This window comes from Haliaeetus albicilla, chromosome 1, assembly GCF_947461875.1.
Source record: "Haliaeetus albicilla chromosome 1, bHalAlb1.1, whole genome shotgun sequence".
NCBI classification, from domain to species: domain Eukaryota; kingdom Metazoa; phylum Chordata; class Aves; order Accipitriformes; family Accipitridae; genus Haliaeetus; species Haliaeetus albicilla.
Genome location: NC_091483.1, coordinates 40910101 through 40937166, shown reverse-complemented (window position 1 = coordinate 40937166; position 27066 = coordinate 40910101). Strand labels below are relative to the sequence as shown.

At 38.0% G+C, this 27066-nt stretch overlaps 1 protein-coding gene across 1 annotated transcript in view; it reads right to left on the bottom strand.

Annotated features, from left to right (window-relative positions):
- Positions 1-27066, bottom strand: part of CPE (carboxypeptidase E) — a 61775-nt gene that overhangs the window by 16534 nt on the left and 18175 nt on the right. Inside the window, exons 2-4 of the mRNA XM_069786512.1 lie at positions 3892-4088; positions 1871-2038; positions 833-950 (exon numbers count right to left, since the gene is read on the bottom strand). Of these exons, the coding sequence (XP_069642613.1) occupies positions 833-950; positions 1871-2038; positions 3892-4088 (483 nt within the window). The remainder of the gene's footprint in view (positions 1-832; positions 951-1870; positions 2039-3891; positions 4089-27066) is intronic.

Below are 27066 nucleotides of genomic sequence, written 5' to 3'. Positions count from 1 at the left end.
ACAAACTAATACAGCATTACCTTAATAACATTAACATTTCCCCAATACTTCATCAATTGCCTGTACCAGGTTGCCCCATTATTAAGGTGACTATTTATATCAGTCCTAATATTTATGAAAATATTAATTTAAAAGTACACCACAAGACACACAGTACATGGGCAAAAGTGTCTCCCTAGAGAGTTTTATAGTCTGATATTAAAAGGATTTGCAATTAAAATGCGATCAAGTAGATTGAAGGAAGACAATCAATCACAAACAATACCATCATCTCATGACCATTTCAGTCATGTGCACATCCTGTACTGGCAGAAAAAACAAACTAATATTGCTGTGTGTTAAATGGTAACATCTCTGCCATCATCTCTGTGATCCTTTTTATATGGGACCAATACTGAGAAAGTGGAAACAATGATAGTTGTTTCTGTTTGCACAGTACCGCTTTCAGAAATTCATTTTTTAAAGGTGCAAGTAGAGAAACTTTAGATCATACAGGCAGTCTAGACACATCTCTCTTGCTTCAGTTAAGAGGGCACAAACAGCCCCAGTTAATTTAAGTGCTAAGTTGCCTTGATTAAAATATGTGAGGGACCATGATTCCCTCAGGTATTACATCATTTTTATGACATAACTCTACTGAAACAAGCTTTCTATCTTCAAAGCTAGAAAACATGGCCATACACTGACTAGCTTTAAATGTCATTAATATGCTAAAATAAGTCATTACAAAGCCATGACATGATGTTTACAGAGTGGATCTTAGGTAGCAGTGAAATAAGTATAGAATGTAATTTATATCTCCTACTATTTCATGTTAACTTCTATTACATACCACTCCGAGTCTCATCATAAGGGTAGTTTGCAACAAGGTCTCCTCCGTGAAGATTGGCAGAGAGCACAAAGGGAATATCCATAATCCAGTGAATGACACCTTTCGTTTCAGGAGCAAGCTACAACAAATATCATTACCAGCAGTTACAAATTGATAATTCAATGTAGAAACTTATTCAGTTATATGTAGTGGGCTTAATTATTCTCACATACATTGACAAGCCATTTAAATGAACAGCAATTTTATTTTGGCTTCAGAGAGAATTGAATCAGTTCTTTACATCAGAACCAGTCTAAATAGATTAATATAAGTCTAAAATTGGTGTAAATTAGTTCAGAATGAGCCCACAAATAAAGCAATCTTTTACTTCTTCCCATTACAGCTAAAAAAAGCCTACCAAATTTAAAACCACGGAAAATAAACAAATTCAGAATAAATCTTGGTAGGATGCAGTCTATTCTCTGCACAGAAAGTAAAATTAATTCATTTAATAATTTGAATTTGAAGACAGAATATGGCTATTAAGGCCAGAACCCTATGGGACTGCAGTCACAACACTATACCTCCTGTGGGCGTAAACACAAGAAGATAGAAATCCCTCCAGATATACGTCTGTATATTTAAGGCTTAAGCTTAACAAAAATGCATATGCGAGAATAGCTATCTAGCCAGCAATGTAATTAAGTACAATACACAACTTAATTTCTGGCAATGGTAAAAATGCAGAGTATCTGCATGAATAGCTTCAAACCAAGGGAGAAGGCTACGCAATCTCTGGCCTTAAAAATAAAACATGCTTTGAATGAGGAATTGTCTAAGGATTAAGCAGTATGGATCAAAAGGGTTTACTACAGCAAGCCATTTTCAGAAGAATTTCAGGAAGCATCAGACAGATAAATATAATAAAATGAACAAAATATTTAGAAGAATGTGAATTGTAAAGACCATACACACAGCTCTTAGAAGTTGCTACAGGTCTGCTTGTGTAAAAGAGAAGAGATGGGCAGGTAAGTGACCTGATCTTCAGTCCCTACTTACCTTAGGATTCTGGTCCACAGCTTTTTTCATGTTTTTCAGCAGATGGTTGTTTGGGCCACCTTCTTTCTCATTAACATAGACTATTCTATCAAGATCTGGGAAATTCCGGTTTAGATCTATCCCTTGGGCATTACTTCGACCAACAAACCAGTCTTTAAGTTCACCGGGCTAGATGACGAAGGGGAACAGAAAGAGAAGGGAGATGAGTAGATTCAGGAGATTACATATCAAGCTTTATATGGATATATTTAGCCATGTAAATTCAAATCATGGGTTTACTTGTCATGTTCTCGAGAATAAGAAGGGATCATGTGGGAGTAAAGAATTCTGAAGCACTAAGAGCTGAGTCACCCCTAATTCTTCCTAGAGCTCTGTGGGAACAAAACCAACCTCTACTTCACTGAGGGTCTTGGAGGAGAGGATCATTCTCATAGTGGCACATCTGGACTAAGGACGGGCAAAATTAGCAGCAGCATCAGATTTTTCAGTGCTTGCTGAGTCTTCCCCGAAACCTGGCTTTTCCCCGTTGCCTCTTGCCCATGGTCGTGAATTACAGACCTCATTTTAGTGAGCCTGAGAGCAGCTGTAGATTTATCAGCCAGCCACAAGGAACGTTTGCACGTGTTTCAAAGTTCCTCTGAATAGCGTCAGGGTAAAGAAGGACCTTAATCCTTATTTACCTGAGACTTTTATTTTTATGATGTCTGTCAGCTTTGTTCACTGAAAAGGTAGCACTGAATAAAGACACAATGAGGATTTTTGCAAAATCTTTTCTTTAAGCTGAGTATCTAAAATACGTTTTGGGTTGCATTAAGGAAATGCCTTCAGAGTGCATAGTTTTCCCTAGCTTGTCTCTGTAACATTTCAGTACTCTTTAAAGTAGGTTTAGTTTGATTACTGGCTTTAATCTTGGGGTATAGTGAATCTGTCACACGGACTGCGTACAGAATCAAGATACTTGTAAATTAGAATAACAGTGGCACTAAAGCAACTTGTATTATAAATCATATGTAAGTTGTACGGCAACCATGTGAAAGCAAGTGTACTTTGACTAAGGAGCAAAAGTTTCAAACAATGTTATTACAGAATCTCTACAGAGAGAGATTTCAGAGAAAAATACTGCACCAATTTGAGGACCGCTTCTGCTTCATTGCCACGAGAGGGAGACATACTACCGAATATGGTTTAAAAGAGGTCTGTGGTTTGGGGGGGCGCGGTTATAGCCTTCATGGCAATCAGTTCAGTTAAGATCTTAATGAGGTTTGACTCATTTAATCATAAATAAATAGTCACATAAAAAGATTCAATATTTCCATGTTCATTTAAAAATAAATACACCTTGTAAAACAAGAAAATTCTTATTTTTGTTTAGAACATAATACACACGAGAAGCTGTATATAACAGGGTCCTATTTGCCCTCTGCTAATTATGCATTAACACATTACAGGTTTCTTGACTGAGTGGTCATCCTAAAATACATGCTAAATTTTCTTGACTAATAGCTTAATTAAAGTACCTCACGCCTGAAATTTAGAATCAAACATTCATATTAAAGAGATGGCTCACAAAGTTTACTTGTTTTGGGATAAAGCTCTGATGAATGTGAATAATTCATGTAAGAGCACTTACATGAGAATATTCTTAAAGGAAACCTCAAGTTTCCCTTTCCTAACACTTTTGAAACATCATGTATCACTAGAAGTTACTTGTTTAGGAAACAGTTTGGTCAGTGAACTTAGATGAAAGAACATGCGTAAACCATAAACATCATTATATTTTAAAATACAGTAAAGTCACTTACAAGAGAGACAGCTATTTGTTGAAAATCCAAGCATAAAATCCGCTTTGTTAAACAGAACAAGCCTACTGTACTATTAGGAAACACTTCAGTTATGTTGTTCCATTCAACAATCACCACCAAGAGTTCATGTGTCTGTAAAACTGCTAGTCCAAGTATCATTATATTCCTAAGGTTGATACAGAAATTGATAACCATTCTTATACACATAGCCTTACAAACCTGGGACGCTGCCTTCTCAAAGCCATCTGGGTTCAAAGATGGCATAATATGGATACGCGTGCTATGGATCAAGTTGATAATAGTTTCATTTCCTTTCTGGTATTCGTTACACAAGTACTGAGCCAAGAAGATGAGCAACTCCCTTCCAACAGCTTCATTTCCATGCATATTCCCAACATATTTAAATTCCGGTTCTCCTGCAAGAAAAAGGAAGAACATGTCTGAGACCAACATATAAAAATCACCCATGGACTGGATCACACAGCCCACCTGAGATGTGGGTATCACTATTACTACAACTGGTCACAGTATCCCCAGGAAGCTACAAGCCTCTTTCAGAGAAGTGGATTTAGGTTTTTTTCTAAACTCTGGCTAAACAATTAGTAATTCATATTCAGCTATTTGCCAAAGGCAGAGAAAGAAAACTGGAGGACAACACAGTATGCCAAAATAAATGCTAAGCACTGCCATTAACATTGCTACTGTTGAGATCTGATACAACTGGTGCCTCAATACTACAAAAGAGTGTCTTGATTAAGTAGTTTTTAAATATAAATACCGACACTAACAGAGCTTCTTATCTTTAATGTTCTCTCCAAGATTAGGTTAAGCTTATCGCACTACACAGGCATTAAACTGCAATTCTTCTACCAAAGCATTGCCAGTGAACAGCTGTTGATCCTAGTGATCTGAAAAATCTTATGCAGCAGATGCTTTGGATATTCAGCTCAGACTTTATGAAGCAAGTGTAATAACCTAACTCATAAAATTAATCATTCCCATTTAACATTCCAATAAACAGTCCAGTATTAAATATATGCTTAAACATTCCATATATATATTCATTAATGAACATATTTAATGATGATTTAATATATATTGTATAGTCATATATAATATTCAAAGTGTAATATGTATTCAATATATATTCTCTCTATATAGAATACATATAAATAAGACGCCCAATATTGCCAATTGCTCATTAGTCTCATTCTGTAGACACAAAAACCACGCAAGATATGTCTTACAGAGCTCTGAAGGATTTACCTTTTAAAAAACTACATGTTGGGCCCTGATTCCAGAGAGGTTTTAGTATACATGTAAATACCTGAATGAGGTTAAAAGGATTGTCCTGGAACTAAAATGAAGAATATGCTGTTTTCTGGGTTGAAGCCCCTTTTTCCTTATCCTTTGCCTTTTTAAATGCAGTTCCTCTGTTGTAACAGTTTTAATTGAACATTCTGCTGACTATACGCTCTGAATAGTCTTTGAGCATACTTTGTGATAGCCTTTAGCACTATCCCAGGGGCAAATTCAAGCCAGGAAGAGTGTTACACAAAGGAGGTCTAAATAATTGCTAATCAAGCACACAGTCGTATCTACTTATGACTCTTCAGTCTGTGCTTGTTAACCTTAATCCAGTGAGTGATAAGATGCTAGCAGACACAGTGCTATTAATACCGTGACTTCTTTCCTTCCAGCTAACATGGTTTTGTACATATGGATTTGTCCCTGAAATCTTTTGCCAGGTAGGTTACGAAGTTTTCTAGTTTCAATGAAATAGCTTCATTTTATCTCATAGACACAATGCCATGACTGTGACTAAAAACCTCCATTTTCTCTTTTGGCACTGAGCTCCTATTTACTGTTTCTTCCTACCTGTTAATACCAGGGAATGCAAGAGGTCTAATCATCAAGAGTAATCAGACCGTGCAATCAACTGGATCCCATTAAAAGAGATGGCTACTATTTAATAAAATACACAGCACTGCACATCACATATACTCAGAATACTCATGCATATGTATATTGGCATGTTACTTATAGGAAGAGTGCTTCACAAGCTAAGAGGCAAATTTGTTACTGCGGTAAATATGAAAACGGTTGCATTTTGCATTTGTGGTTTTCCCGAGGACATCACTAAAGAAGCCTGAAAGGGAAATATTTTCTCCCGATTCCCAGCCCTGTGCATTAATCACCTACCTTTCTCTCCTACTTGAATTTTACAGGACTGGTTCAAATGAAGAAACAGAAACATATATTTCCCATAGGGTACTGCTTGGCCCCCTCCCCAGAGAATTGTTAACAGTGTTTAGAAGGGTTCGTGAAAACAGTCATGGGGTCTATAGTGAACCAAGAGTACAGCCTCATCTACAGTGTATCTTCAGTGGTAACGACCTATCTCAAATGAGCATTAGAAGCTAAAAGGAGTTCAGGAAGAGGTAAAGAGAGTCATTGGAAATATGGAAAGTCTTTCCTATGAAAAGCGGTTGCAGATATCAGCCCCATTTTCCTTAGGAAGAATAATAAGGGACAGTCAAATATACCGAACATTATGGCATGGAGGAATCGGTCTGGAAAGCAGCACTTCCCTACACCACGAAACAAGAGACAGTGATTTTCAGTAAAAGGGAACAATGACCATTTTTAGATGGATAAAGAAAACATTACTTATAATACAAAGTGTGAAACCAGTATTCAAAGAATCCTGTTGGCAGCGAGATGTCAGCAGAACTCCAAGTTTTGCTAACAAACCAAGACTTAAAAAAATGATCTAGATGCAAATGCAAAAGAATGAAAAGGGAAAGATAACAGGGAGATGAATAACAGCCCTGTTTCAAAACGTAACTTTGTGTTCATATATTACCTCCCCTGAGCATTTTCTTACACCTTTCTCTGAAGCAAAGAAATCCATCTCCTATCGATCCTCTGGCTGCGGAGAACAAGGCTGTGCAGTCCACACGCGTGGGAACTGTTCTCTGCCAGCCTCCAGTCCTGCCCGTTTTCTTACTTCTGGGCACATCAACCAAAGAAATACTGGGTTTCTGCTCAATATCAGAATACATTGAATGCCAGACTGTATCTGACAATCTTAGGAAAACTTGTCATCATTTCAACAGTTTAATTTACATCTAAAAGAACAATGGAAAGAATGGGTCTTTCTCATACCTAAACTTTGCAGCTGCATCAAGGGAAACAAACTTGATTTTTACTGTTTATTTCAGCAGAAACAAATTAATGCTACAAGCTGGCTGTGGGGGAATTAGCAGCTCGTTCATTAGTTGTCCAAGCCCATCATGGGCAAAGTCAGGGAGTCCATTCTAGAAAAAGGGACAATGCTGCTAAAGTCATTAGTTATCAACACAGTGCCCAAAAAGCCGAGGGAGCTTCCACAGGCTACGATCTGCTGATACAACTTTGCAGTTAATGAAGCCCTTAATTTGCATTTGCATTTCTGCCTTTCTTGTTAGAGTAAAAACTGCAACTCAGGGTGTACTTTCTGGAAACCTTTTTTTTTTTTTTTTGAGTCACTTTTACCTAAATTCTTTCCTAATTGTCTTTTTCTCTAGGACAATGAACTCCAAGCTGGAGGGCAGACTGCTAGCTGAGGCCAACAAAAAAACACCCATCACTCTGTTGGCTGAGTTAAGCAAGCTCAGCTGCCCGAGTTTTAGTGAATGACTCTGCGATGCAGCCAGCATCCCAGGCCCACTATGGCTCCCGAAGGAACCAGCTGCTTCTCCTTCACTCCATGGGCTAACACAGATACCTCAAACGCTGAGGATGCCAGCCGTCTGGTCCTTAAGCCTTAATGCTTTATGGGTTCCCTGGTCTATTCGTTGAATATGTCTTGCCACACCATTTCTACACACTTGAAGCTTCTCTGGAAAACAGCCCACCCCATGGGGAAAACAGCCTTCGGTCACTTGTTGCTAGCATGCTACTTAGCTAGAGGAAGAGCTGCCCTTCCCATTAATCCTTCATGAGCCATTTAATGCAGACCTTAATCACCCTTCATAGGATTCTGTAACCGTAATTGCCTCACAGAATTTCTTTTTTTTTATTAAAAGACTCTAAATGTCAATTTGATGAAGAACTTTTAAACGGTTTCTTCAAACCAGTAGAAACACTTCTGTTCCACTGCAGAATGGGAAGTAGCTTTAAGGGAGAAGAAACTTGAAGAAATATAACTGGCTTTTCTCATTATCTTCACCCCCGCAATAAAGTAAAATTGTTTTAATGGATTCCCATGGTCCAAGATATGATAAACACAAAGGAATGTTTCTCTTGGTTGAATATTTAAAATACTTATTTAATGAATTTTATTAATTTTCTGATTATATATCCTGACAAATGATAATCTCTCATTCACAATAGCAAAGGTATATCTTGTGTAACATTGTATGACATTTATAAATGCTTACATGTAATTTCAGCTCAGATATGGAGGTTTGTGATAATGAATGAATGAGTGGATACTAACATCTTTCAGGGCAAGTCATAAGAAATGAAATGCAGCAATCAAGTTTATAAATATCTTCGTATCTCTGGTGAAACCTAAGCCATCACATCATTATGGCTTTTAGAAGGCTTTTACATCCCTCTTAGACTAACTGCATGGTACATTACAACCTGATAAACGATTGAGGAAAAAGTATTTTAAAATGTCGTGCCTTTCTGGTGCCTGACAAACATTGTGAAATGTCACCATTCGTTTCTGTAGTTGCTGTCAGCTAAGGTCTTCTGCAGTTTCCTAGGAACAGCATGTACATCGTTAATATTAGACAGATCGTCCAATTAAAGATGACTAACCACTGCCATGTTCAGGTCAGGCTGTATTTGTACAGTAAAGACAGTAATTTTCTAAAATGTAGGGACAAAAAGTCTAGCACCTACTAATTATATATCCTATGAGGCAAGGTAATGTCATGCCACTAGTCATGGTCTAAAGTCAAGCAGTCAACTTTAAAATGTACAGTATTTCACTCACGAAAGTGCAAGCCATATGGAAGAAAAAAATTAACTACTGGAAAGTTTAAGTGCTTAATGAACTGTTTTGCAAATCAGCCTCAAATACCCTTAAAAACTAGACTCCTTCTTCTGCTTTCCTGTATTTCTTATGGAAAAGCCAGCAACGTTCCTGAAATAACAGACTTAGTGTTTTTGATTACTTACAGTTGCTTGTCATTTTTAATATGGCAACCAGTAGACTTTTCTTGTAGATAAATGGCATGGAAAATCTCAGAACCCCTGCTGGCAAGAAATTCATTCATTAAATGTGATTGAAGACTTTCTTATGCTCCACATTTTTGTCAGTAGTTTAAAGAGAAAGAAATTCTCTGGAGATCAGATAAATGGAAAACTGAAGATTATAAAATGGGTGTCTCCTTTGAATATGAAAAAGCAAGAGAGGGAAAGAAGACAATAAATGAGGAGGTGAGATAGGAAAGTGAAAGAATTATAAAATTTAGTTTTCTAACACCCTGTTAACTGTCTGCAATGTGCCTCGACAGCATTTCAATAGAAATGTTGATCTCCACAGCTTATGTGAAAATGACATTGAAAGATAGAACCGCAATGCAGTATTAGTTTCTAAATCATTGTATAGGCCTTTATAGTTGTAGGGCAACATTTACCAAGACGTAACATTGGTCTAACCTTGCTGAAAGAGAAACTACTAGAAGTTTCACAGGTGGCTTACATGAAAACAGAAACAGATCAACCCTGAAGGCCTTTGAAAAATCCAATCTTTCACCTTCTTGCCATTAGCTGCTAGAAAATACACTGAGAAGAAAACAAGGGGGGGAAAAACCAAGGATCTTTTGGCAATCTTCTGCTTTGAAAAAATGCGTGCGTTTTTTTTAACAGCTATGATTCAAGAGTGGTCCCAAGCCCTTTCTGGAAATTTTCATAATTGTTTGAACACTACTGCTTAAAATTAAAGTTAACAACAAAGTCTGTACAGCGCATTAAACTCAGAGTGAAAGCTCACAAAGAACAGCCATATTTCTGCTGGCCTTGACACGTACAAATTAAGATGTGATCTCCATTCTATTGAGTACAAAGTCTGTCAGTCGGGCTTCAAACTAGGATCTTACATGTCTTTGCGTTGGAAATTAAATTCTCCAGACAGATTACCACATGCTCAAGACAGTTATTTCCACCAAAAAGGTTCTGCGTGACTCGATGCTTTCTCCAGGTTTCCAACAGCCCACTCTCACCCCTGCAGCTATGGGACTTGGCACAGCCTCCCACAAGAAGTGGGCAGAGCATCTGCTCGGCTCCTGCAGTCCCCACCTACAGCTCTTTGCTGGCACAACCCTATGGTGATCTTTCCATAACACCCTGCGCTTACACTGAAGTTCAGTATTCAGTTCAAGCCCACTTGCTTTACCAGAGAGTAGAACAGGTTTTGCCTACTAGATTTGTGTTACTGCCCATGAACTGATGGTGCTATCCAATAGAATTGATTCTTTAAATCATAACAAATCATTTATAAAGCAAAACAAGTTTACTTATTTAATCAAAACTTTTAACTTCATAAGAAACACTGAAATGTGATATGCACAAAACCCTTGTTTTGTGTAAATGTGTTAAAAATCCCTCACTGAAGTTCAAAGCAGATCTAAAAAATCATCAGCATTTTACAAGTAACAAATAACCATCTATATATACAACAGATTAACCAGATTAGTTTTACAAACAATTGAATTTTTCATGCTTTAGGAAAACTGAATAGGACTTTGCATTTACAGAATTAATTACAGTGTTACAGCAGCAAGTATCATTAGCTCAGCATTGAAAATGAGGTTCCTAAGAAACCAAACATGAAATGAACTCTCCTGAACCACCCTTACCAGTCTGCAGCACAGTATGAGACAGGTACAGTTTTTTCACCCCCCAGTTTTTGCTCTCACTGCTAGGAAAAAACCTGGACCAAAACATACACTGGGATTTGTGAAGAACACTGGCAGTATGCAGATGTCATGAGTAACTCCCTCTCTGTCCGCTGTGATGTTGGCTGTGGGATATAACAGATTCAATTCATTTTTTCCACTGTGCTCAGTAAGAGGGGGGGCTTTTCCATTTATAACTATGTGTGACCAAGTGAATTTTCATTTCAAAGGCACTCGCTGTATCCCTCAAGTTTTGGTTGGCACATAGAGCAAAGATTTTTTTTTTTTAATCCATCAATTCATCATCAAAATAGACCTTCTGATGAAGAGAAAGTTGATACATAATTTAAACGTATATTTATGGTGGTTCCTCATCAAGTTCACTTAACAAGCTTTCTCTCTTCAGCAAACTCTAGAATTGGCTTTTTCACTTCAACTATGAAAGTACTTGCCAGCCATCAGAGCACTTCAAAAGGACTGAGCTCGGCTATCTCATTCCTTTTGCATGCAACAAATATATGGGAAATTTCAAAGCTAAACTAGTTCAAACGCCTGCTGCCAGCAGGAGGTACATTTGGGCTCTGCTTTTCCTCATCCTCATTTCATGAAGAGAAGAAATAAAAGTCAGAAACAACACATTTATATCCAGATCCCAGACTCTAAAGTCAAAGAGGTAGGCAGAAATGCTGGACAAATAAGCTGAAGAAACAAAAGCTCTCCCCTTTTACTGGAAACAAAAAGTCAATGAAAAGATGTAAATAATTCTTTTTGAATAAGTTATACAGGCCCAATTCAACATTGCCACATGGCTTCCCTCTCCCAAATGGGTGGCCAAAAACATGGAAGCGCAGACACGAGCTTGCTCGGATGCTATTTCCAGGCTGGAAATGACAGGCGCTGTGATTTCCCCAGCAGCGTCCAGAGCAGAAAGCAAATCTGAAGAGGGCTGAGAGAGTGAAGTCAGGCCAGGGTTCCTCCTCTGTAGCATCGTGTCCCAGTACTCGCTGCAAGCCCATGTTTCAGGAGGAAAGCAAGCTAGGGCAGCTTTCGGGGCTGCGCTACCTTGGGGCCCAGGCTGCATCAGTGTGTGCAAGGAAAGTGCACTCACAGAGTTCATCTTCACCGAGCAAAACTCTTTGCACTTTTCTCTCCGTAGAGGAGACCTATTTCTGACTGAAAAGGATTACAATTCCCACCAAGAGGACATTCTGGGTCCTTGGGAAATACATTTTCTGTGCTTAAGGTAAGCCCCTAGTCTTTCTCCCTTGACTTCCAGGAGCATTTCTGAGGCATTGCAATGGCACTTGTTACTCCACCAAGGCTACACATACTGGATGCTCCTTCTTTATTGGTAACTGGAACATTATTTTATTCCACTGCTGTTTTGTCACAGTCTAACACTGTGTGAAAAGACCTGTGGGCTGCAGATCTGTGATTCAGACGGATGATGATGAAGTGCATTGGTCATTGCTAACAGATGGAGAGGGATAAAATATCCCCATAAAGGCACATCTGTAACAACTCCTTTGGGTAGACAGCATGTTACAGAATAAGAGTTTATTTTGCGATGGCTTATTTGTTTAGCTTCCCTTGCTTAGATGAGCCCTAATATTTATTGACTATAGCTTCTGTGATTATTGGCCATGGAGTTTACAGAAAGACTTATAAAGCACCCTTTTAAAATAAATTACAGTAAGAAAGATGTAGGCAAACTGCAAAAGCTAATTATGCTGTTACCTTGCTCCTTTGTGGAAAAAAATATGGATGATTGACCCATGATGACTAACAGAGGACATCATTTACGTCAGAACGTAAACAACCTGACTTATGTTAATATCCTCAGAAACCAACAAATACCCAGGTAGCTTCTTTTAGTCCTAACACTGTTTTAGCATCACCCTTTTGGTATAAATAATTTTAAAAAACAGAAATCCATCATTTTAGAAGTTAGGGGGCTTTTTGCCCAAAAAAATGCAGCTGCATTGTAGGCTTAAAAACCTGGTAAGCTGTCTGAAACCCTGATGAAAAAGTGGCTTATTGAGATCTGTTCTGCTGCTGCACTTCACCTCCAGCCTGATTTTAGCAGCTAATACTCTCTCAAGTTTCTGCATTTAAGGTATGAATGCTATGTGTTAACCAGCAGTAAATCTTGATTGTATTTGTTCTTGAGATAGCAATGATTAAATCAGGTCAGTATGAAGCAGAAGAAAATAAAGGTTAAGTGGGTAGAGAGTGATCAAGATTGGTAGTGCAACACTACATCTCCAAACACTGCAACACTTGGCTTCAGAATTTTTCAATGGTATGTAAAATATTATTTAAAATTGGTATCGTACCTTAATGATTTATTTATAGCCGGTTTAGGTAGAAATGCAGACCTGGATGCTTGGAGCGGGGTCTATCTCTTCACACTCACATATGTTTGAAATATAGATACCCTTTAGAAAATGCCCTCCATATCATCTTAAACATTAAAAAAAATGAAAAAAGGTGATGATCCCTAGCAAGCCAGTATAAGGAGAGGAAGCTAAACTGGTGCAGAGGCTAATAAAATCAAGCTTGGTGTGTAAGAGGAAGAAGTGAATCATATAACAGCTTGTTAACTCAAGAATAATGATGGAGATGATTGAACCAGACAAATCCTTTGTTTCAATAGCAGATGGGAGTGGATCCAGAAGGCTTTCAAGAGATTTTTGCCTTTAGATGAGGGAGCTTCAGACAAAAAATCCCCTATGGATACTGACCCTGACACTGCAAGCCAGAGCACAGCTGTATAGCTGCGAGACACAGAACACCCTTCATAAGATAGAAACAAATGCTTAACAAAAAATCTGTAATGGCTTTTAGGTCTGTTCAGGGGCACACATGCTAGTGTCCTAAAAACAGACAGATTTTTTTCCTCATATAGGGAACAAACTAGAAAGCTTGGTGCCTTCTCAGCTTTCCTCAGATCTTCCACTGGGTTTTCATTCCAAAGAGTAATAAGACTGTTCTGCGTTAAGAGAAAGGAGAGAGGGGTACCCGTTGTCCATATGGTCTATAGTCAAGGACAACAGAAATCACAATCCTGTCCTTGAATGGCACCTATAAGTGCAGAAAGTTAACTGGTGGCTGAGCAACTAGCTATTTTGTAATGAGCTCTATGTATGGCAATAGAGCTTTGTGCAATTTGATATAAAAACCTACCTAGGGTTTATTCTAAGCGCAAGCAGAAAGGTTAGTTCAAAGTAACAAGGCATGTTCCTTGCAAAAGGGCGAATAATTGCCATTTCCTACAATTATACCCACTATGCCTCCAATATGCCAAGCACATTAAAGTGCAATGACCAGCAGGATCAGAAACCAAGTAGCTCTTCCTAGCACTGCCTAATTATTGTTTCCTCTGAGCAATACAAAAAGCTACAGCAAAACCATCTTTTGTGGTCCCTTTCATCTCACTTGAACCTTTCTGTCTCTTATGCTACTACCAGTACATCAGACAAGCTCCTTCCTGCCAATGCAGGGGAAAACATCATGTTAGTGAAAATGTACGTGATATCCAAGGGCAAATTCCTTTACTAATAAGAGTCCAAAGGGCTTTTGTTACTTTTATCAGCGGTATCTGGTATGGTCTGAGTGTATTCACCACAATTCCTGTGTAGTCATTTATATTTTTTAGTAAGTGTAATAAAACTGAATAGGAGCTGAAATATTTTGCCATACTTCTGTAATTCAGACTAATATTAAAGCAGTGAAAGTGAGAGGAAAACTGTGTCCTACCTTCCAGATTTATTGCATTTTATTTCAATTTTATGTAGGTGTAGAAGGCTGGTGAGGTATAATGAAAAGGTGTAATGAAGTCTGGCACTTTTTAAAAGCTGATTTCATGCATTTTGTACCTTTATTTATTAACAAATACTCTGAGACTGCTGAAATTACTTTTCTCATACATACTGTCATTCTTCACGGCTAAAGACCCCATGAAGTAGCTAACTAGCCAGCCCACAGAGGAGAGTGTGATACAGCCAAAAGGCACCTCCTGAGAAGCCCTACAGCAATAGTTTCACTTTGAGGTTTCAGGCATTTGAGGCTTTCTGAGAAGAAAAAGTTCTCTAACGAAGAGAAAAGGGAATCTAGGAAATAATTATTCCAATCGGATAGGAAGAAGATGTGCTACCTGATCCAATATGCGTGTGACAAGCTTTTAATTCAACAAACAACAGCGGAACAGCACCGAGTAGTGTGGATGCAAAATCTTTTCTGACTGTATACAAGCACTTCTCTACTATTGTGTGTGTATGCGGACATGTACATCTTACAGACACACACTAACATCGCTCATCGAGGGACTCAGGCATCAAGGAGGTCATCCCCAGGTCATGAACATATTTTTCATGTTTCTGTTTGCCAACATCTTCTTAGATTAAAGCACACTTCTAATTTTAACTAAAGAAATTGCATTTGCAGATATTCAAAATCATATGAAAAGACAGATTTGGCACAGTTCACGAATAAAATTAAAAACACATGACTCCAAGGGAGAAAGAAACTGAACCCTTTAGGAAGCGACCCAGCATTCCCTGTCTTTATTAACCCTCTTACACCTTATGATTCAGTAGTTCATTCTTATTTAATTAAACAATATGAAAGAAAAGTCTTTTTTTATAAAATGATTATATTTTTGCATTAAAAGATAAACTTAGAGCTGCTTGGATTGTTTCATAAACTATTAGCTATCCAGTCTTTGCCTTATTTTCTACTTCTCTTTTTTTATATGGATTTTACTTAACTTTTTCAGCCTGGGTTTAACTTTCATGATCACAGTGTGATGACTGCCAAAGGCATGTTTCAGTATGTTTTTTCCAGAGGTCTGCTAAGCTATAAAGAAAAAAAATACTTACAAAATGTAAAATAATCTAAAAAATTGTGTTCGGATTATAGGAACACAGAAATGGAAAGGCAAAGAGATTGAAGATTACCACATTGTCCATTAAAGACTGCACCTAATGAAAGACAACAGATTTGGGAAAGAGCAGCCAGCACATAAAACTCACCAAGACACGCTACTAACCCAGCAGGTAGGAACAATACTTTTCTCTAAAAAACATCCCAGTGATATTTGACCTGATACGGCTCTTCTAACCATAAAGACTTCTATATTTATATAATAAAGAATTTTCCCTTTTAACTTTGCTAGCAGCAAAAACTACCATTGAAATATGCATTGAGAGCTGTTTTATCGTCTGTTCCCTTCATTTAAGACTTGAATCAGTGAAGCACATAAAACATATGCTTACCTTCAGCATATTAGCATCAGAGGGGTTAGTCTGGAACACCAAATCAGCACATGCTCAGGATTTTGCCAGAATAAGGCATTACGGTCTCACGCAAAAGCAAAAACTTTGAGAAGAGATTTTCCACTGACTGCTGTAAATTCTCGATCAAGTCTGTATTTCTGAAAAACTTCTTTCTGGATGCAATTTTTCCATATTTGGTTTCTGTCCACACTTAACCCTTTTCACCTATTTATAAATTATCTGGGGGTTAAAAAATATAGGCCCTATTAAGACAACATTCTTTGGCAAAGATATTTTCTTTGCACTTGTGTAACCCTGGAAACAAATTAATTTTTCATGTTAAAATTCTCCAGGTGGCTTGTTTTCACTCAGACCTTCCCTTCAAACCAGGCATGAACCAATAGATTTATAAAAGCTTGAAAACTCCATCTTGCAGTAGGCCATATGAAATTTAGAATCATGACACTATCTGAACAGCTACCGGAAAAGGTACATGTAAAGTATCATTGCTAGGCACACAGTTGTAGTGGGGTGTTGATGATTAACTGCCTACTGTGCAGACTCCAACTGTAGAAAAGCATACTGAGATTAGTACAACATTAAGCCTTTTTTCTCTTACTTTGCTTTAAAAGGGAGACAGAAAGTAAAATTACATCTATATTTTACTATTGCTATGCTAAGACAACTATTTCAAACCCTTCAGTGTTAGAGAATGACACTTTTTTGCAGAAGGAAAACAAAGCAGCCCTTAGTGATAGAGCTATGCTGGGAAAAACATGTGCTAGGCTCTCAGGGTAATCTTTATTTCCCACATTGGACATGGTAGTCCACTACTGTAACCCCATGAAAGTGACAAACTCAAAACCGAGGTTTGCTCATAAAATATTTCACATTGGGAACACTGCCATTATCACATCTCACACTATTCAGAAGGTCCCATCAGATTCAAATAATCAACTCAACGTGTCAAAGGAAGCAGGATATGAGGGCAAATCTGTCTTTCATGGCAAGAATTAAAAAAAACAGCGGAAAAAAAAACCAACCCAAAAAAACCAAGAGAGAATTTTAGGAACTGTAAGAGTTTCCTGACTAGGAACAGCTCCGAGACTTCGATTGAGATGTTGTTCTGTCACGGCTACATAACTTACAAACTACCAAGGTAAAACCGGACACTGTGCAATGTAGGAAATCAGAATTTATCAGGCTCTCTGAGCTATGTGTTATACATGCCTGTTATCAGCAGTTCATGCTTTGACTTACAGCTCTTTCCAACCAGGCAAAAATAGTCTGACCATGATGTTTTTTCCCAGAAAAAGAAAGACTCCTACTTTAGATTGCTTGTCAATGGTGAGTGGCTTGAGTCGTGTATTGAAAAACAAAAAAAAAATCTATATAGTTTACTGTATTGATCACTAAAGAGCAGGCTTTTTTTTTTTAAAAAAAAAACCATCGGTCAGAGCCAACAGCCCTCTTTCCCAACACGTATGCAAGCACAATTACAAGGGATAGTCACAGTGCAGAAAGCCACGCGGGAACTTTAACCATGGGTTACTCAAAGCTGCCACTCCAACAGTGCGAGACTTTCCATACAAGTATTAATACTATTGTCACAAAACCTTAACAGTCTCCACGGCAGGAGAGACATCACTGTGCTGCCACTGGACAAACAAAGATTGTACCTGCTCTCAGAGCATTTGCTATCTAAGCAAAAGAAGAAAAGAGAATAGAAGCATATGACAAGCACAGGGCAGGCGATGATCTTACCGTAGATCTCATTAACCCCTTTTCCTCCCTTACCTTCAGGAACTGCTGTGACAAAAGTAAATAATACAGAGAGATCTGAAGAAGGACATCAGATCATGGCCTCTGATGCTGGTGTGGGGAAGTTGTTTGCTACCACAGATGTCACCACAGGAGCGAGTGCAAGGAAGGTGGTTTGAAAATTTGCTCAGTGGACAATGGAAGTGATCATTAATGGCTCAGAAGTGCAAATTAATATTTTAATGTTTACTAATATTTTGGCAGTTAATGTCTCAACAGCTACAAAATCAAGTACCAATCCCAAATGATGCTCCAAGCCTTTGGACTCAAAGAAACCTCAAAAATAGGCAGAATAAGCAACATTTAGCTCAAACAGACGACTGAATATGAGTACATTTTTTCTTAAGGAACAGTTTACTTTCCTATGTAATGAAAAAAATGAAACAGACAAGTTTGTGTAAGAAAAGCAAGAGTGTACAAAATGAAAATCAGTTCACTGCTCAATTAGTATAAAAGCAAGTGAATACTGGCAGAGGAAAAAAATACATAGCACTCATTACATTGCAATTGTTCCTGAGTATATTTTTAATATGTTTCCACTGAACAAAAATTCAAGGGTGGTAGTATAACATTTACATATAAAGACATATAAAGTCTGGACAGCTGTACTGCAGAGCTCTTTCTTCATGGCTTTTCACTACAGAAATACCCTAACAGATGTCATTTCAGTATCACATCGATGCGCATGAGAGAAAACAGGATGACATGTGATGTTCAGCTGTTATTTGCTTATCATTGGGCTTTAGAGCTATATGTTTCTATTTAAATGAAGGAAGGAAATGTGCTATCTTATGGTTTTATCTTAGGATTGCTGAATTGGGATTATACCCACACAAATCCACCTACAAAGGAAAACACAAAGTTTGTGAAAAGAAAGGTCACACCTGGTGAATATAATATTTTTTTCAGGTAAATTAGACAAAACTAGAGAAGAGACCATGTTTTTGTTATGCCCTTCATGTGTAGTTTCATTTAAATCCCATGAATATTCTAAAACTCAACATACAAGAGTGAAAGACAACTATTTTTTTTTTTAACCAGTTAAGTGAAGAAGCCACAGATTTTGCTCTAAAGCATCCTTCAAGGTTTACCTATTTATTTCTAAATAACTAGCTCCTGGCACCCTTTGTAGACTATTCCCCAGTCTGATGAACCTTCCAGGAAATTTTTCTTTATCACTTTGACCACTATAACAATTCCTTGGACCGAGCTACTTGATACTCCTGTCAGTTGATGTAGGTTTCTCACTGCCATTTTCTTTCACTTCTCCTTTAAGTCATAATCTGCAAAACATCTTCCAGTTCTACAGAAGCACCCCGTCTTGGGGGGAAAAAAGGGGGACACAAGAGCATGAAAGCAACGTCTGCACTGCCTTTCAGCACTGACCTCCAGGCACGAACCAAGGTTTCACGATGAGGCTGTTTGAGCCAGGAATGGCCACGTCGCTCAAAGGGGCACCACTCAAGTGTGACACTACAGACAGTCTGAATTAGCTGTCCTGCCCCAGAGGGCTCTCAGAAAGGTGGCAATCACAAACAGGTGAAATTCTGCAGCTGGACAACACAGCACCATCAGCAGAAAAAAGCAGACTTGCTGTTCACAGTCTCCCCCTGTGGCTTATATGGATTGAAACCCTCCTCCCACACAGAGTTTTTAGGCCTTTTCCATCAACTCCATCTCTCTTACAAAGTGGAAATCCTAGCTAGAACTAGAGTAAGTCTCTTTTTCCTATGAGTGAACGATTTAAGAGACTGCAAGCATCCTAGAGAGCCAGTACCCAAGCACCTGTCAAAGGAAAAGGTCCATGCCGCAACAGTTTTATTTTTAAACCAAATCTGCCTGTTAAATTAATCAGTAAGAGAGTAAATGCTGATATTCAAATTTATTGCGAGACTTCAGTCACATCTTTCTTAATATGGAAATTAGAGTCTGTTATGGTTACTGTTTGAGCCTGCGAACTCAAAAAGCAGTTCTGGCTTTTTTGAAGGGCTGGAAACATTAATTCACAAAAAAAATTTAACATTCTACAGAATATGCAAGTGTTTTAGCACATCTGAGATTTGACAAAACAGTGTCAAATCAGGTTACTTCAAATCCTGTGCTAAATTGTCTATTAATTAAAGAAGGATCATTGCCTGAAGTAATTAGACTTCCATTCAATACCGCACTTAAACCTGTTTCTGATAGTGAGTAGAAAAAGTAGCCGAAACTATATTTAGAGAAGAGCTGTCATAGAAATCACCATACTGGTTCACAATAGTGATTTATTTTGTTTGTTTGTTTGTTTTTTCAGTGCCCACTTTTTAATAAATGGAAGGCCCAAATATTTGAAAGTGCAAAACCTCTACTTTTCAAATGCATAAGCACATATATAAGAAGTATGGGGTAAGACCTGGTTAAGTAACATTTCCCATTTTTTAATGTTTTTTTTTCATTACATGTGGTGCTAGCTGTATTATTTCATATAGAAAGAGGATTTTGTTCTTTGGAAGTTTGCCATGCTGGACTTTTTGCTATGGTTTAGTTTGGCGGTTTTACTCTTTCAGTTTTGTGGTATGGGCTTGCTCTATTACTCCAAGATCTGACTGCAACTTGTTGTCAGTTATAAAGGAATAACAGACCTAAAGATGATGGACACGGCTGAATATGGGTGGCAGCAAACCACGGAAGTAGCACGCTACTGGTCTAGTGAGCCCCCATGTAACACAGATGTGCCTTCTGCAAATAATTCACCCTGAAGATACACTGTTTTCAGTGACACTGTACATTTCAGAGCACTAAAGAGGCAAGACAGATTCTGCTCAGAACACATTTTCTATGTTAGATGTATTTTTCTGTCAAATACAGGAAATTTAGATTTTACTTTGGCATCAATATTCTATGCCTGGGGATACTGGATACTGAACATGCCACATTTTGCCGGCACAAACTCCTAATGCTAATTTTTTCTTACACAACCCCTGATGTAGGTAATTTCACTGAATTATTCTGGAAGCAGAATACTTGGTAGCAGACCAAGCTAAACTCCACTTCTTCTTAAGAAGGCCTGTTCAATGCAAGTTGCTACACTGTCATACTAGCAACAGGCATTTAAGGATCCTGACAAGTTTGTCCCCCTGCTATGCAGGGGAGGCTAGCTATGGGATTTGGGATCTATTCTAATCTCCATTACGGGGTTCACTTCAATTGCCTTCGAGAGAAATTGCACTATACCTTCATTTTTTAGGGTAACAAACACTGACATACAGCAGAGAGAAGACAGAATTTATTCATATATACCCTATAGTATATATGGTTATCTCCCAGAAAAGCAAAGATCTAGACACTAGGAAGAGAATCTATGACTTGTTATCACCATGCCTAATGTACTATGCCTAATTTGCTCTCAAATCTCTCCACTGGATCTATATGTTGCAGAAACTATCCACAAAGCAGTGAAGCAAGTATGAGACAGTTCAGCAAGCCCAAAGCATCCTATCAAGGTTTACATTGTAGCTATAAATCCTACTTTACATCAGTGCACACAAACCTCATTTCACATATAATGGGCTTGAAGCAGGTATAGAAAAATATGCTTTTTCTTTTTTAAAAATTGTAAGGCTATGGTATTATAATTATTTTCATCAACCATTTCATATATATATGGTGTTGCATTAGACAAAGTACGTTTCTTCCAAGAACTTCCAAGCACTCGTCTTCCTTCAGAAACACTTGTGGGTTTTTAATTTACCTTACCCTTTACAGAATGCTAGAAATGGAAGAGAAAGAGAGGCATATTTAAACTGCTAACCTGGAGGAGAAGCAAAGAACGCACTTATAAGAAATTCTTAAAACAAAGAAAATATTTAATACATGCTAAGATTTTTCTCTGGAAATCACTGTGGAAATACCAATGCTGCTGTGCTCCTGTAGCACTTACACATCCTTCATTTTGGGGAACAGGAGGGCGGGATTTCCTGAGCTTAAAATACAATGCAGAAGATCATCACACTGGACTTTTTCCACCAAGACAAAATATTTCAGAAGTTATTGTGGACTTCAGGGAGAGTTAAGCTAAGCTGCCATAAGAGGTCGATTAATAAAGGCAATTATAGTGAAGAATACAAGACCAGGATAAGCTAACCCCTGCAGACAACAAGATGAAATAAGAAATAACATACCATGTCAGCCTCTGAAAGGCGTGAGTTCAATTCTGCTGCAAGGCTTGCAAGCGAACAAAGGGAGTAGTCTCACAGCATCACAGCGGCTGGAAAACAGCACTTTGAAATTCAGTCACTTACCCAGAAGGCTATTCCACGATTCAAGCTGATGTTTTTGAGAACAGCAAAGGAACTGGAGGTCCTCTGAAGTAAAGGGGGGAGGGAGAAGGAAGTTACACTGCGTGGGACCCAAAAAGAGGGAGGACAACAGGCAGAAGGTGCAAACCCGGGAGCCTGCGCTCAAACAGGGGTCTCTTCTGAAGCCAGAGAAATAGAGGTGCCAGGTGCTGAGCGACCCGGACGCAGGGCCCTCGGACGAGCGGTGCCTCAGCGTCCCACGCTCCCGGAGATGGCACACCGGCCGGCCCTGGCTGAGTGCCGCGCTCAGGCTCAGCGACAGGCTGCACCGGGCCACAGAGTTGATGTCTCCATGACCTCGTTATAACCCAGTGACCACAGTACCGGCTTTCCGTTGTCATTCACCCTGTGAGATCACACTGCCCGGAGCACCCTGCTGCTTTCACATCATCTAAAATTGCAAAGAATTGTTATGCTGGTAATCAGAAGGAAAAAAAAGGGGGGGGCGCAAAAAAAGTCTTCGTTGGCTTCTCATGCCACAGACCTAACAAGACCAACAGGCACTGCCCTAAGAACAAACGGGGAGGGAACACTTCTGGGAATTTGGTCATATTTGTTTTCATAATTTAATTTCCTAACTTGAGTATTACTAGATGGTTTTCCCATCTTTTTTTACACGACTATTTTCTTAATTCATGTTTTTACCTTTTTCTCACAAACTGTCTCCTCACTACTAAGTTTACACAGTTTATTACTTTCTCTCTGATGAGGTATTCCACACTGAAAAGTAGTTTCCGTATGTGACCTCACCACTGCTTAATCCTAATCCTTACCCTTTGGTTTCTGTCCATCCACCCTGAAAAATATTCCATTTGGCACAGTAATTAGCATCTATTCACTGGAGACCTGTTGGACACCCGGGACAGCAGCAGCTAAATCTCCCAAGCGTTACTGCCAAACTAATGTATTTGCATTTATTCTCTTGATGGCCTTGGCAAGTGGTAAAGTAAAACTAGGGCTTAGCCTCCCAGAGGACCATAGTGTTAGGGTTTTTTTTGAGCGCTAGGAACTGATGGAATACCACGTGCATTGAGACAATGACAGGACATGCATTGTCCCAGTTTATGTGTCAAAAGGTGAAATTATTCTAGCTGCTACCTCTAACAGGCTTAGTGCTTTAAAATTACACGCTGTTCTTTCTGAACAATTTTAAACCCTCCTCTCCTACATTTTTACATTATATCCATCACCACAGTATTCCAACCCCTGAAAAAAATCTTGCAACCAATTTCTACTTCCACTGAAGTAGCTGTGCAGTGTGTAACTGTTTGTACAAAAGCCAGCTCATTTTTCCACTGTTGTGTTGACTTTACTACCCAGGAACAATGTGCCCATCTTTGTTATGAGTAGAATAAATGCCAATTAAGGAGAAAGTATCCTTATAGTGATGTTTTGGTCCACAATATGGACCAAAACTATATTTCAATTACAGATCACTCTCAAAAGTGAAATTAATCAAAAAATCATATATACTGTGATTTTACTTTTACTACAGTTATGAAGAGTTTTGCACAGTTCTTTCTCTTCTGATCATTCTAAAAAAGGCAATGCTTAATAGTTAACTGAAAACACTTCTTAATTCATTGTTTGCATTCCACTTATCAGTGAAATGTAATTCCACAGAATGTATCTACAAACACTGCTTATGATTCCCAGTTCCTGAGGAAATCCTACAGAGACACAGGTTTGAAACCATAGTCATGACATTGTGACAACTTTATGAGTTGACATGTCAAATGCAGTTCAGCACTTACGTGGGAAAAATCAAAAGGTCAGGAATTTCCTTCCAGAGTTCTGATTAAAAAAAAAAAACATAATAACAATGTAAAGAAGGAAGGAACAGAGAAAAACCTTTAAACTTACAGTTAAGTTTTACACTAATTGCCAAAGCTTTCTTTGAAGAAAGAAAATGTGAACTAAACCATAATAAGTATAATTATATTCAATTTGACTACTTTAATAAATTATATTTATTTTAATTATCAGGAAAATGTGAAAAAATCCATTTTAAGATGTTTAATAACATAGCAGCATCAACAAGACAATGAGAACATTCAACATCATCTTTGTCATATCAGCTGGGGACATTACTTCACACAAAAATATCAAGGAAAAACCTAATAACGATGTCATCAGCATTGACAAAGCAAGACATTTCAACAAAGGCGACTTCTTTCCTTGCCTATTTTCACAGAATACATGGATATTACAATATCTCCAATCCCATTGGAAATTAATGCCTCACATTGTTAAAGATCACCTCTTTCTGAGGGTATCAACCTCCAGGTTATTAGGAAATATAATAAATTCATATCTGTCCTCGTTAAAAATTCTGTGACACTTCCTTAGTGAATGGGTTGTTCATCCTGGTCCTCCCTCCAGATTTCAATTTCAACAACCATCCTGCATGAGGAAATCTTGTAAATGAAGGTGTGACAGCAGCACGGACAAGTTTAACCTACCTAAGTCGGTGACCACAGTGATGAAGATGCAGGTTTAAGCACAGGCTAGCAATAGAGTAAGCACCCCAAAATCTCAGTCAGCTCAAAACACCCTCAGGAAAAGCTCTATTAACATACAGGAAAACCTCTGTCAGCACATTTTCATCAATACCATTGGATTCAGCCACTTGAAAAGGTATAAGTATATTTTCTAGTACAACTGCACTTTTATTTATTTGGTAGATGCCCCACAAAGTGATGGGTTTGTGCGTCTCTCTTCTGAATAAATTTGTCCTCCACACATAAATATTACCCATATACCAATAATTAAAAATAACGAAACTGTTCTTGAATGTCTTCTTAACTCTTCAGCAATTTTAGAGTCTGTTTGAGTCTTGGTAAATAGGCTTGCCATGATTCTTCAGAGTAAACATAACTGAACAAATCTCACAACATGGACAGATCTTTTTAACTGGCATCAAAACACTTCTTTCTCTTTTGATATAGCCCACACAAAATCCTTCCTAGAATAGTGGGCTCTCAGTAAACATTTTCTGCTACTGCATTATAATTGTTCACATAGCAACACACTAACACTCTTGGGAGAATTTTGTTTCTTTTTATCTAAAGAGCTTTCACAGACTTTAACATTAGGTAGATTCTTTTATTTCTTTTCTCTATTTGTAGAGAAATAAATAAAACAGTTATTCAAGATGCACCATATGCCTCTAACCTATCTGCTCTTACCCCTTCAATACATGAGAAAGTTTTAGAAAGTTACCTTTGATATTTTTGTTCCCATTCTCTAAGACCACTTCCTTTTTAAAGTTATTTATGTTTTTCCGCTTTGAAATTACTGAATTGCAAACAAAGCAAGCTCTTGACTTGAACACAGTTTAGGCTTAGGAGATCTTAAAGGCTTTTGAGCCCACTGTGAACATTTGAAATTCTGTTTTCTGGGGATGTCTTTCATTCTGCCACCTACCAATGGTATTCTGGTTTGCCTTGATCCCCTGGTGAGACAGGACCACTGTGTCTGCAGTGTTACAGACACTGGCCTCTCTCTTGCAAGTCGAGCAAGCACGCTGACCTGAGATACCTCCCCTGAGTACACTGTAACTTTTACAGAGTTGCCACAAAGTTCAAAAGATCTCTTTCTACAACATATAATAATGCTTGAAGTTCTGAACGATGGGTTGACATATGCCAGGAAATCACCTACAAAAAGAATAAACAACTGGAGAATTTTGATGCACTATGCAAGCATGGCAAACTGAGACTTGAATTTCAACTGTACCTTCATGCTTCAAACTCTGATTCATAGTTGGGTAATTTTACATGTTTATTCATTTTTATTAAAACCTATTTAACCAAACTGTATTAGGAAAAAAAAATCCCTTTCCTCAAGGTGGAACCTTGCTACTGGAGAATTACAACCACTCCAGGAAAGACCACTCCACAGAGTCTCGACTGATCCAGGAAATCAAGGAATACAAATAAAGACACAAGACTTGTGATTTTTGACATTTCAAAGTCCAAAATAATTTAAAAAAAAAAAAACACAAGACTATCATGATTTTTATGTGGATAATATTATTCCTCTTTTCCTCTTCTGGTAATTTTTCACACAGCAAAATCCAAAGGAATAAAAAAAATATATTTTTGTTTTGTGAGGCTTTAAAAATAAAAAGCAGCTTTGGAAAGAGTGTCTTGTTTGGTTGGTTTTGGTGTTTGGGATTTTGGGGTTTGGTTTTTTTTAATTCCCCTAAGAGCTTAGTGAAAAAGACTGGGTTTTGAAGTAATCTAAAATAATAATTGTTAGTAGGGATAGTCAAGCAAACAGGAAAGAAAAATCAATCAATGTTGCACACACCGAAGACAAGAAAGCTTTGCTAATAACATCAGGAAAGGCAGAACGTCACAAATTAGCTATGTAACTGACTAGAAACAAGGGAAGAGCATGGGCTTCATGTATTGTATCTGTTGTTAAACCTTTTTGACTGTGCATACTGTTAACAATATAAAACAACTTACAACACAAGATCAGGCATAATTGTGTGTTATTTTGTGTACATTATCTTTGGATGATCTGGGATTCATTTGTTTATTGAACAGAAGAATTAACAAAATCTCAAAACCACTGGCTGCTTCTCGGCTTGCCCTGCCCATAATAATTCAGAAGTCTCCATGAGACTTCCCTGCTCTGGCCAATGAATGCCTTCTCAAAGTTGCAGAGGAGGTCAGAGGTATAGATGGGCACTAATGTAGAAATAGAACTTTTGCCATGCTTCTTTTCGCATTTTCATATCATCACTTTATGAAAAGGTAATTGCAGCACGAATATGAATGGCTGGAAAGTTTATCAAGTATCCAGATTTTAATGAGGAATCCTACTTAGGATAAGGACTAGTGTAAGTTTTTCCAGTCTTTTAAATTTACTTTCTCATGAGTATTCAATGAGCTTTAAAGATCAGCTCAGCAATTACCCCACTGATCAGTGCACCTTCACTTCCACATTGATAAGCTTCCACTACAGCTCCCAGGAAATGGATCCTCTACACAGCCAATGGTTGAGAGATCTGACTTTTCCTTTCTACAAGGACCTTTGGGGAGATTTTTGATA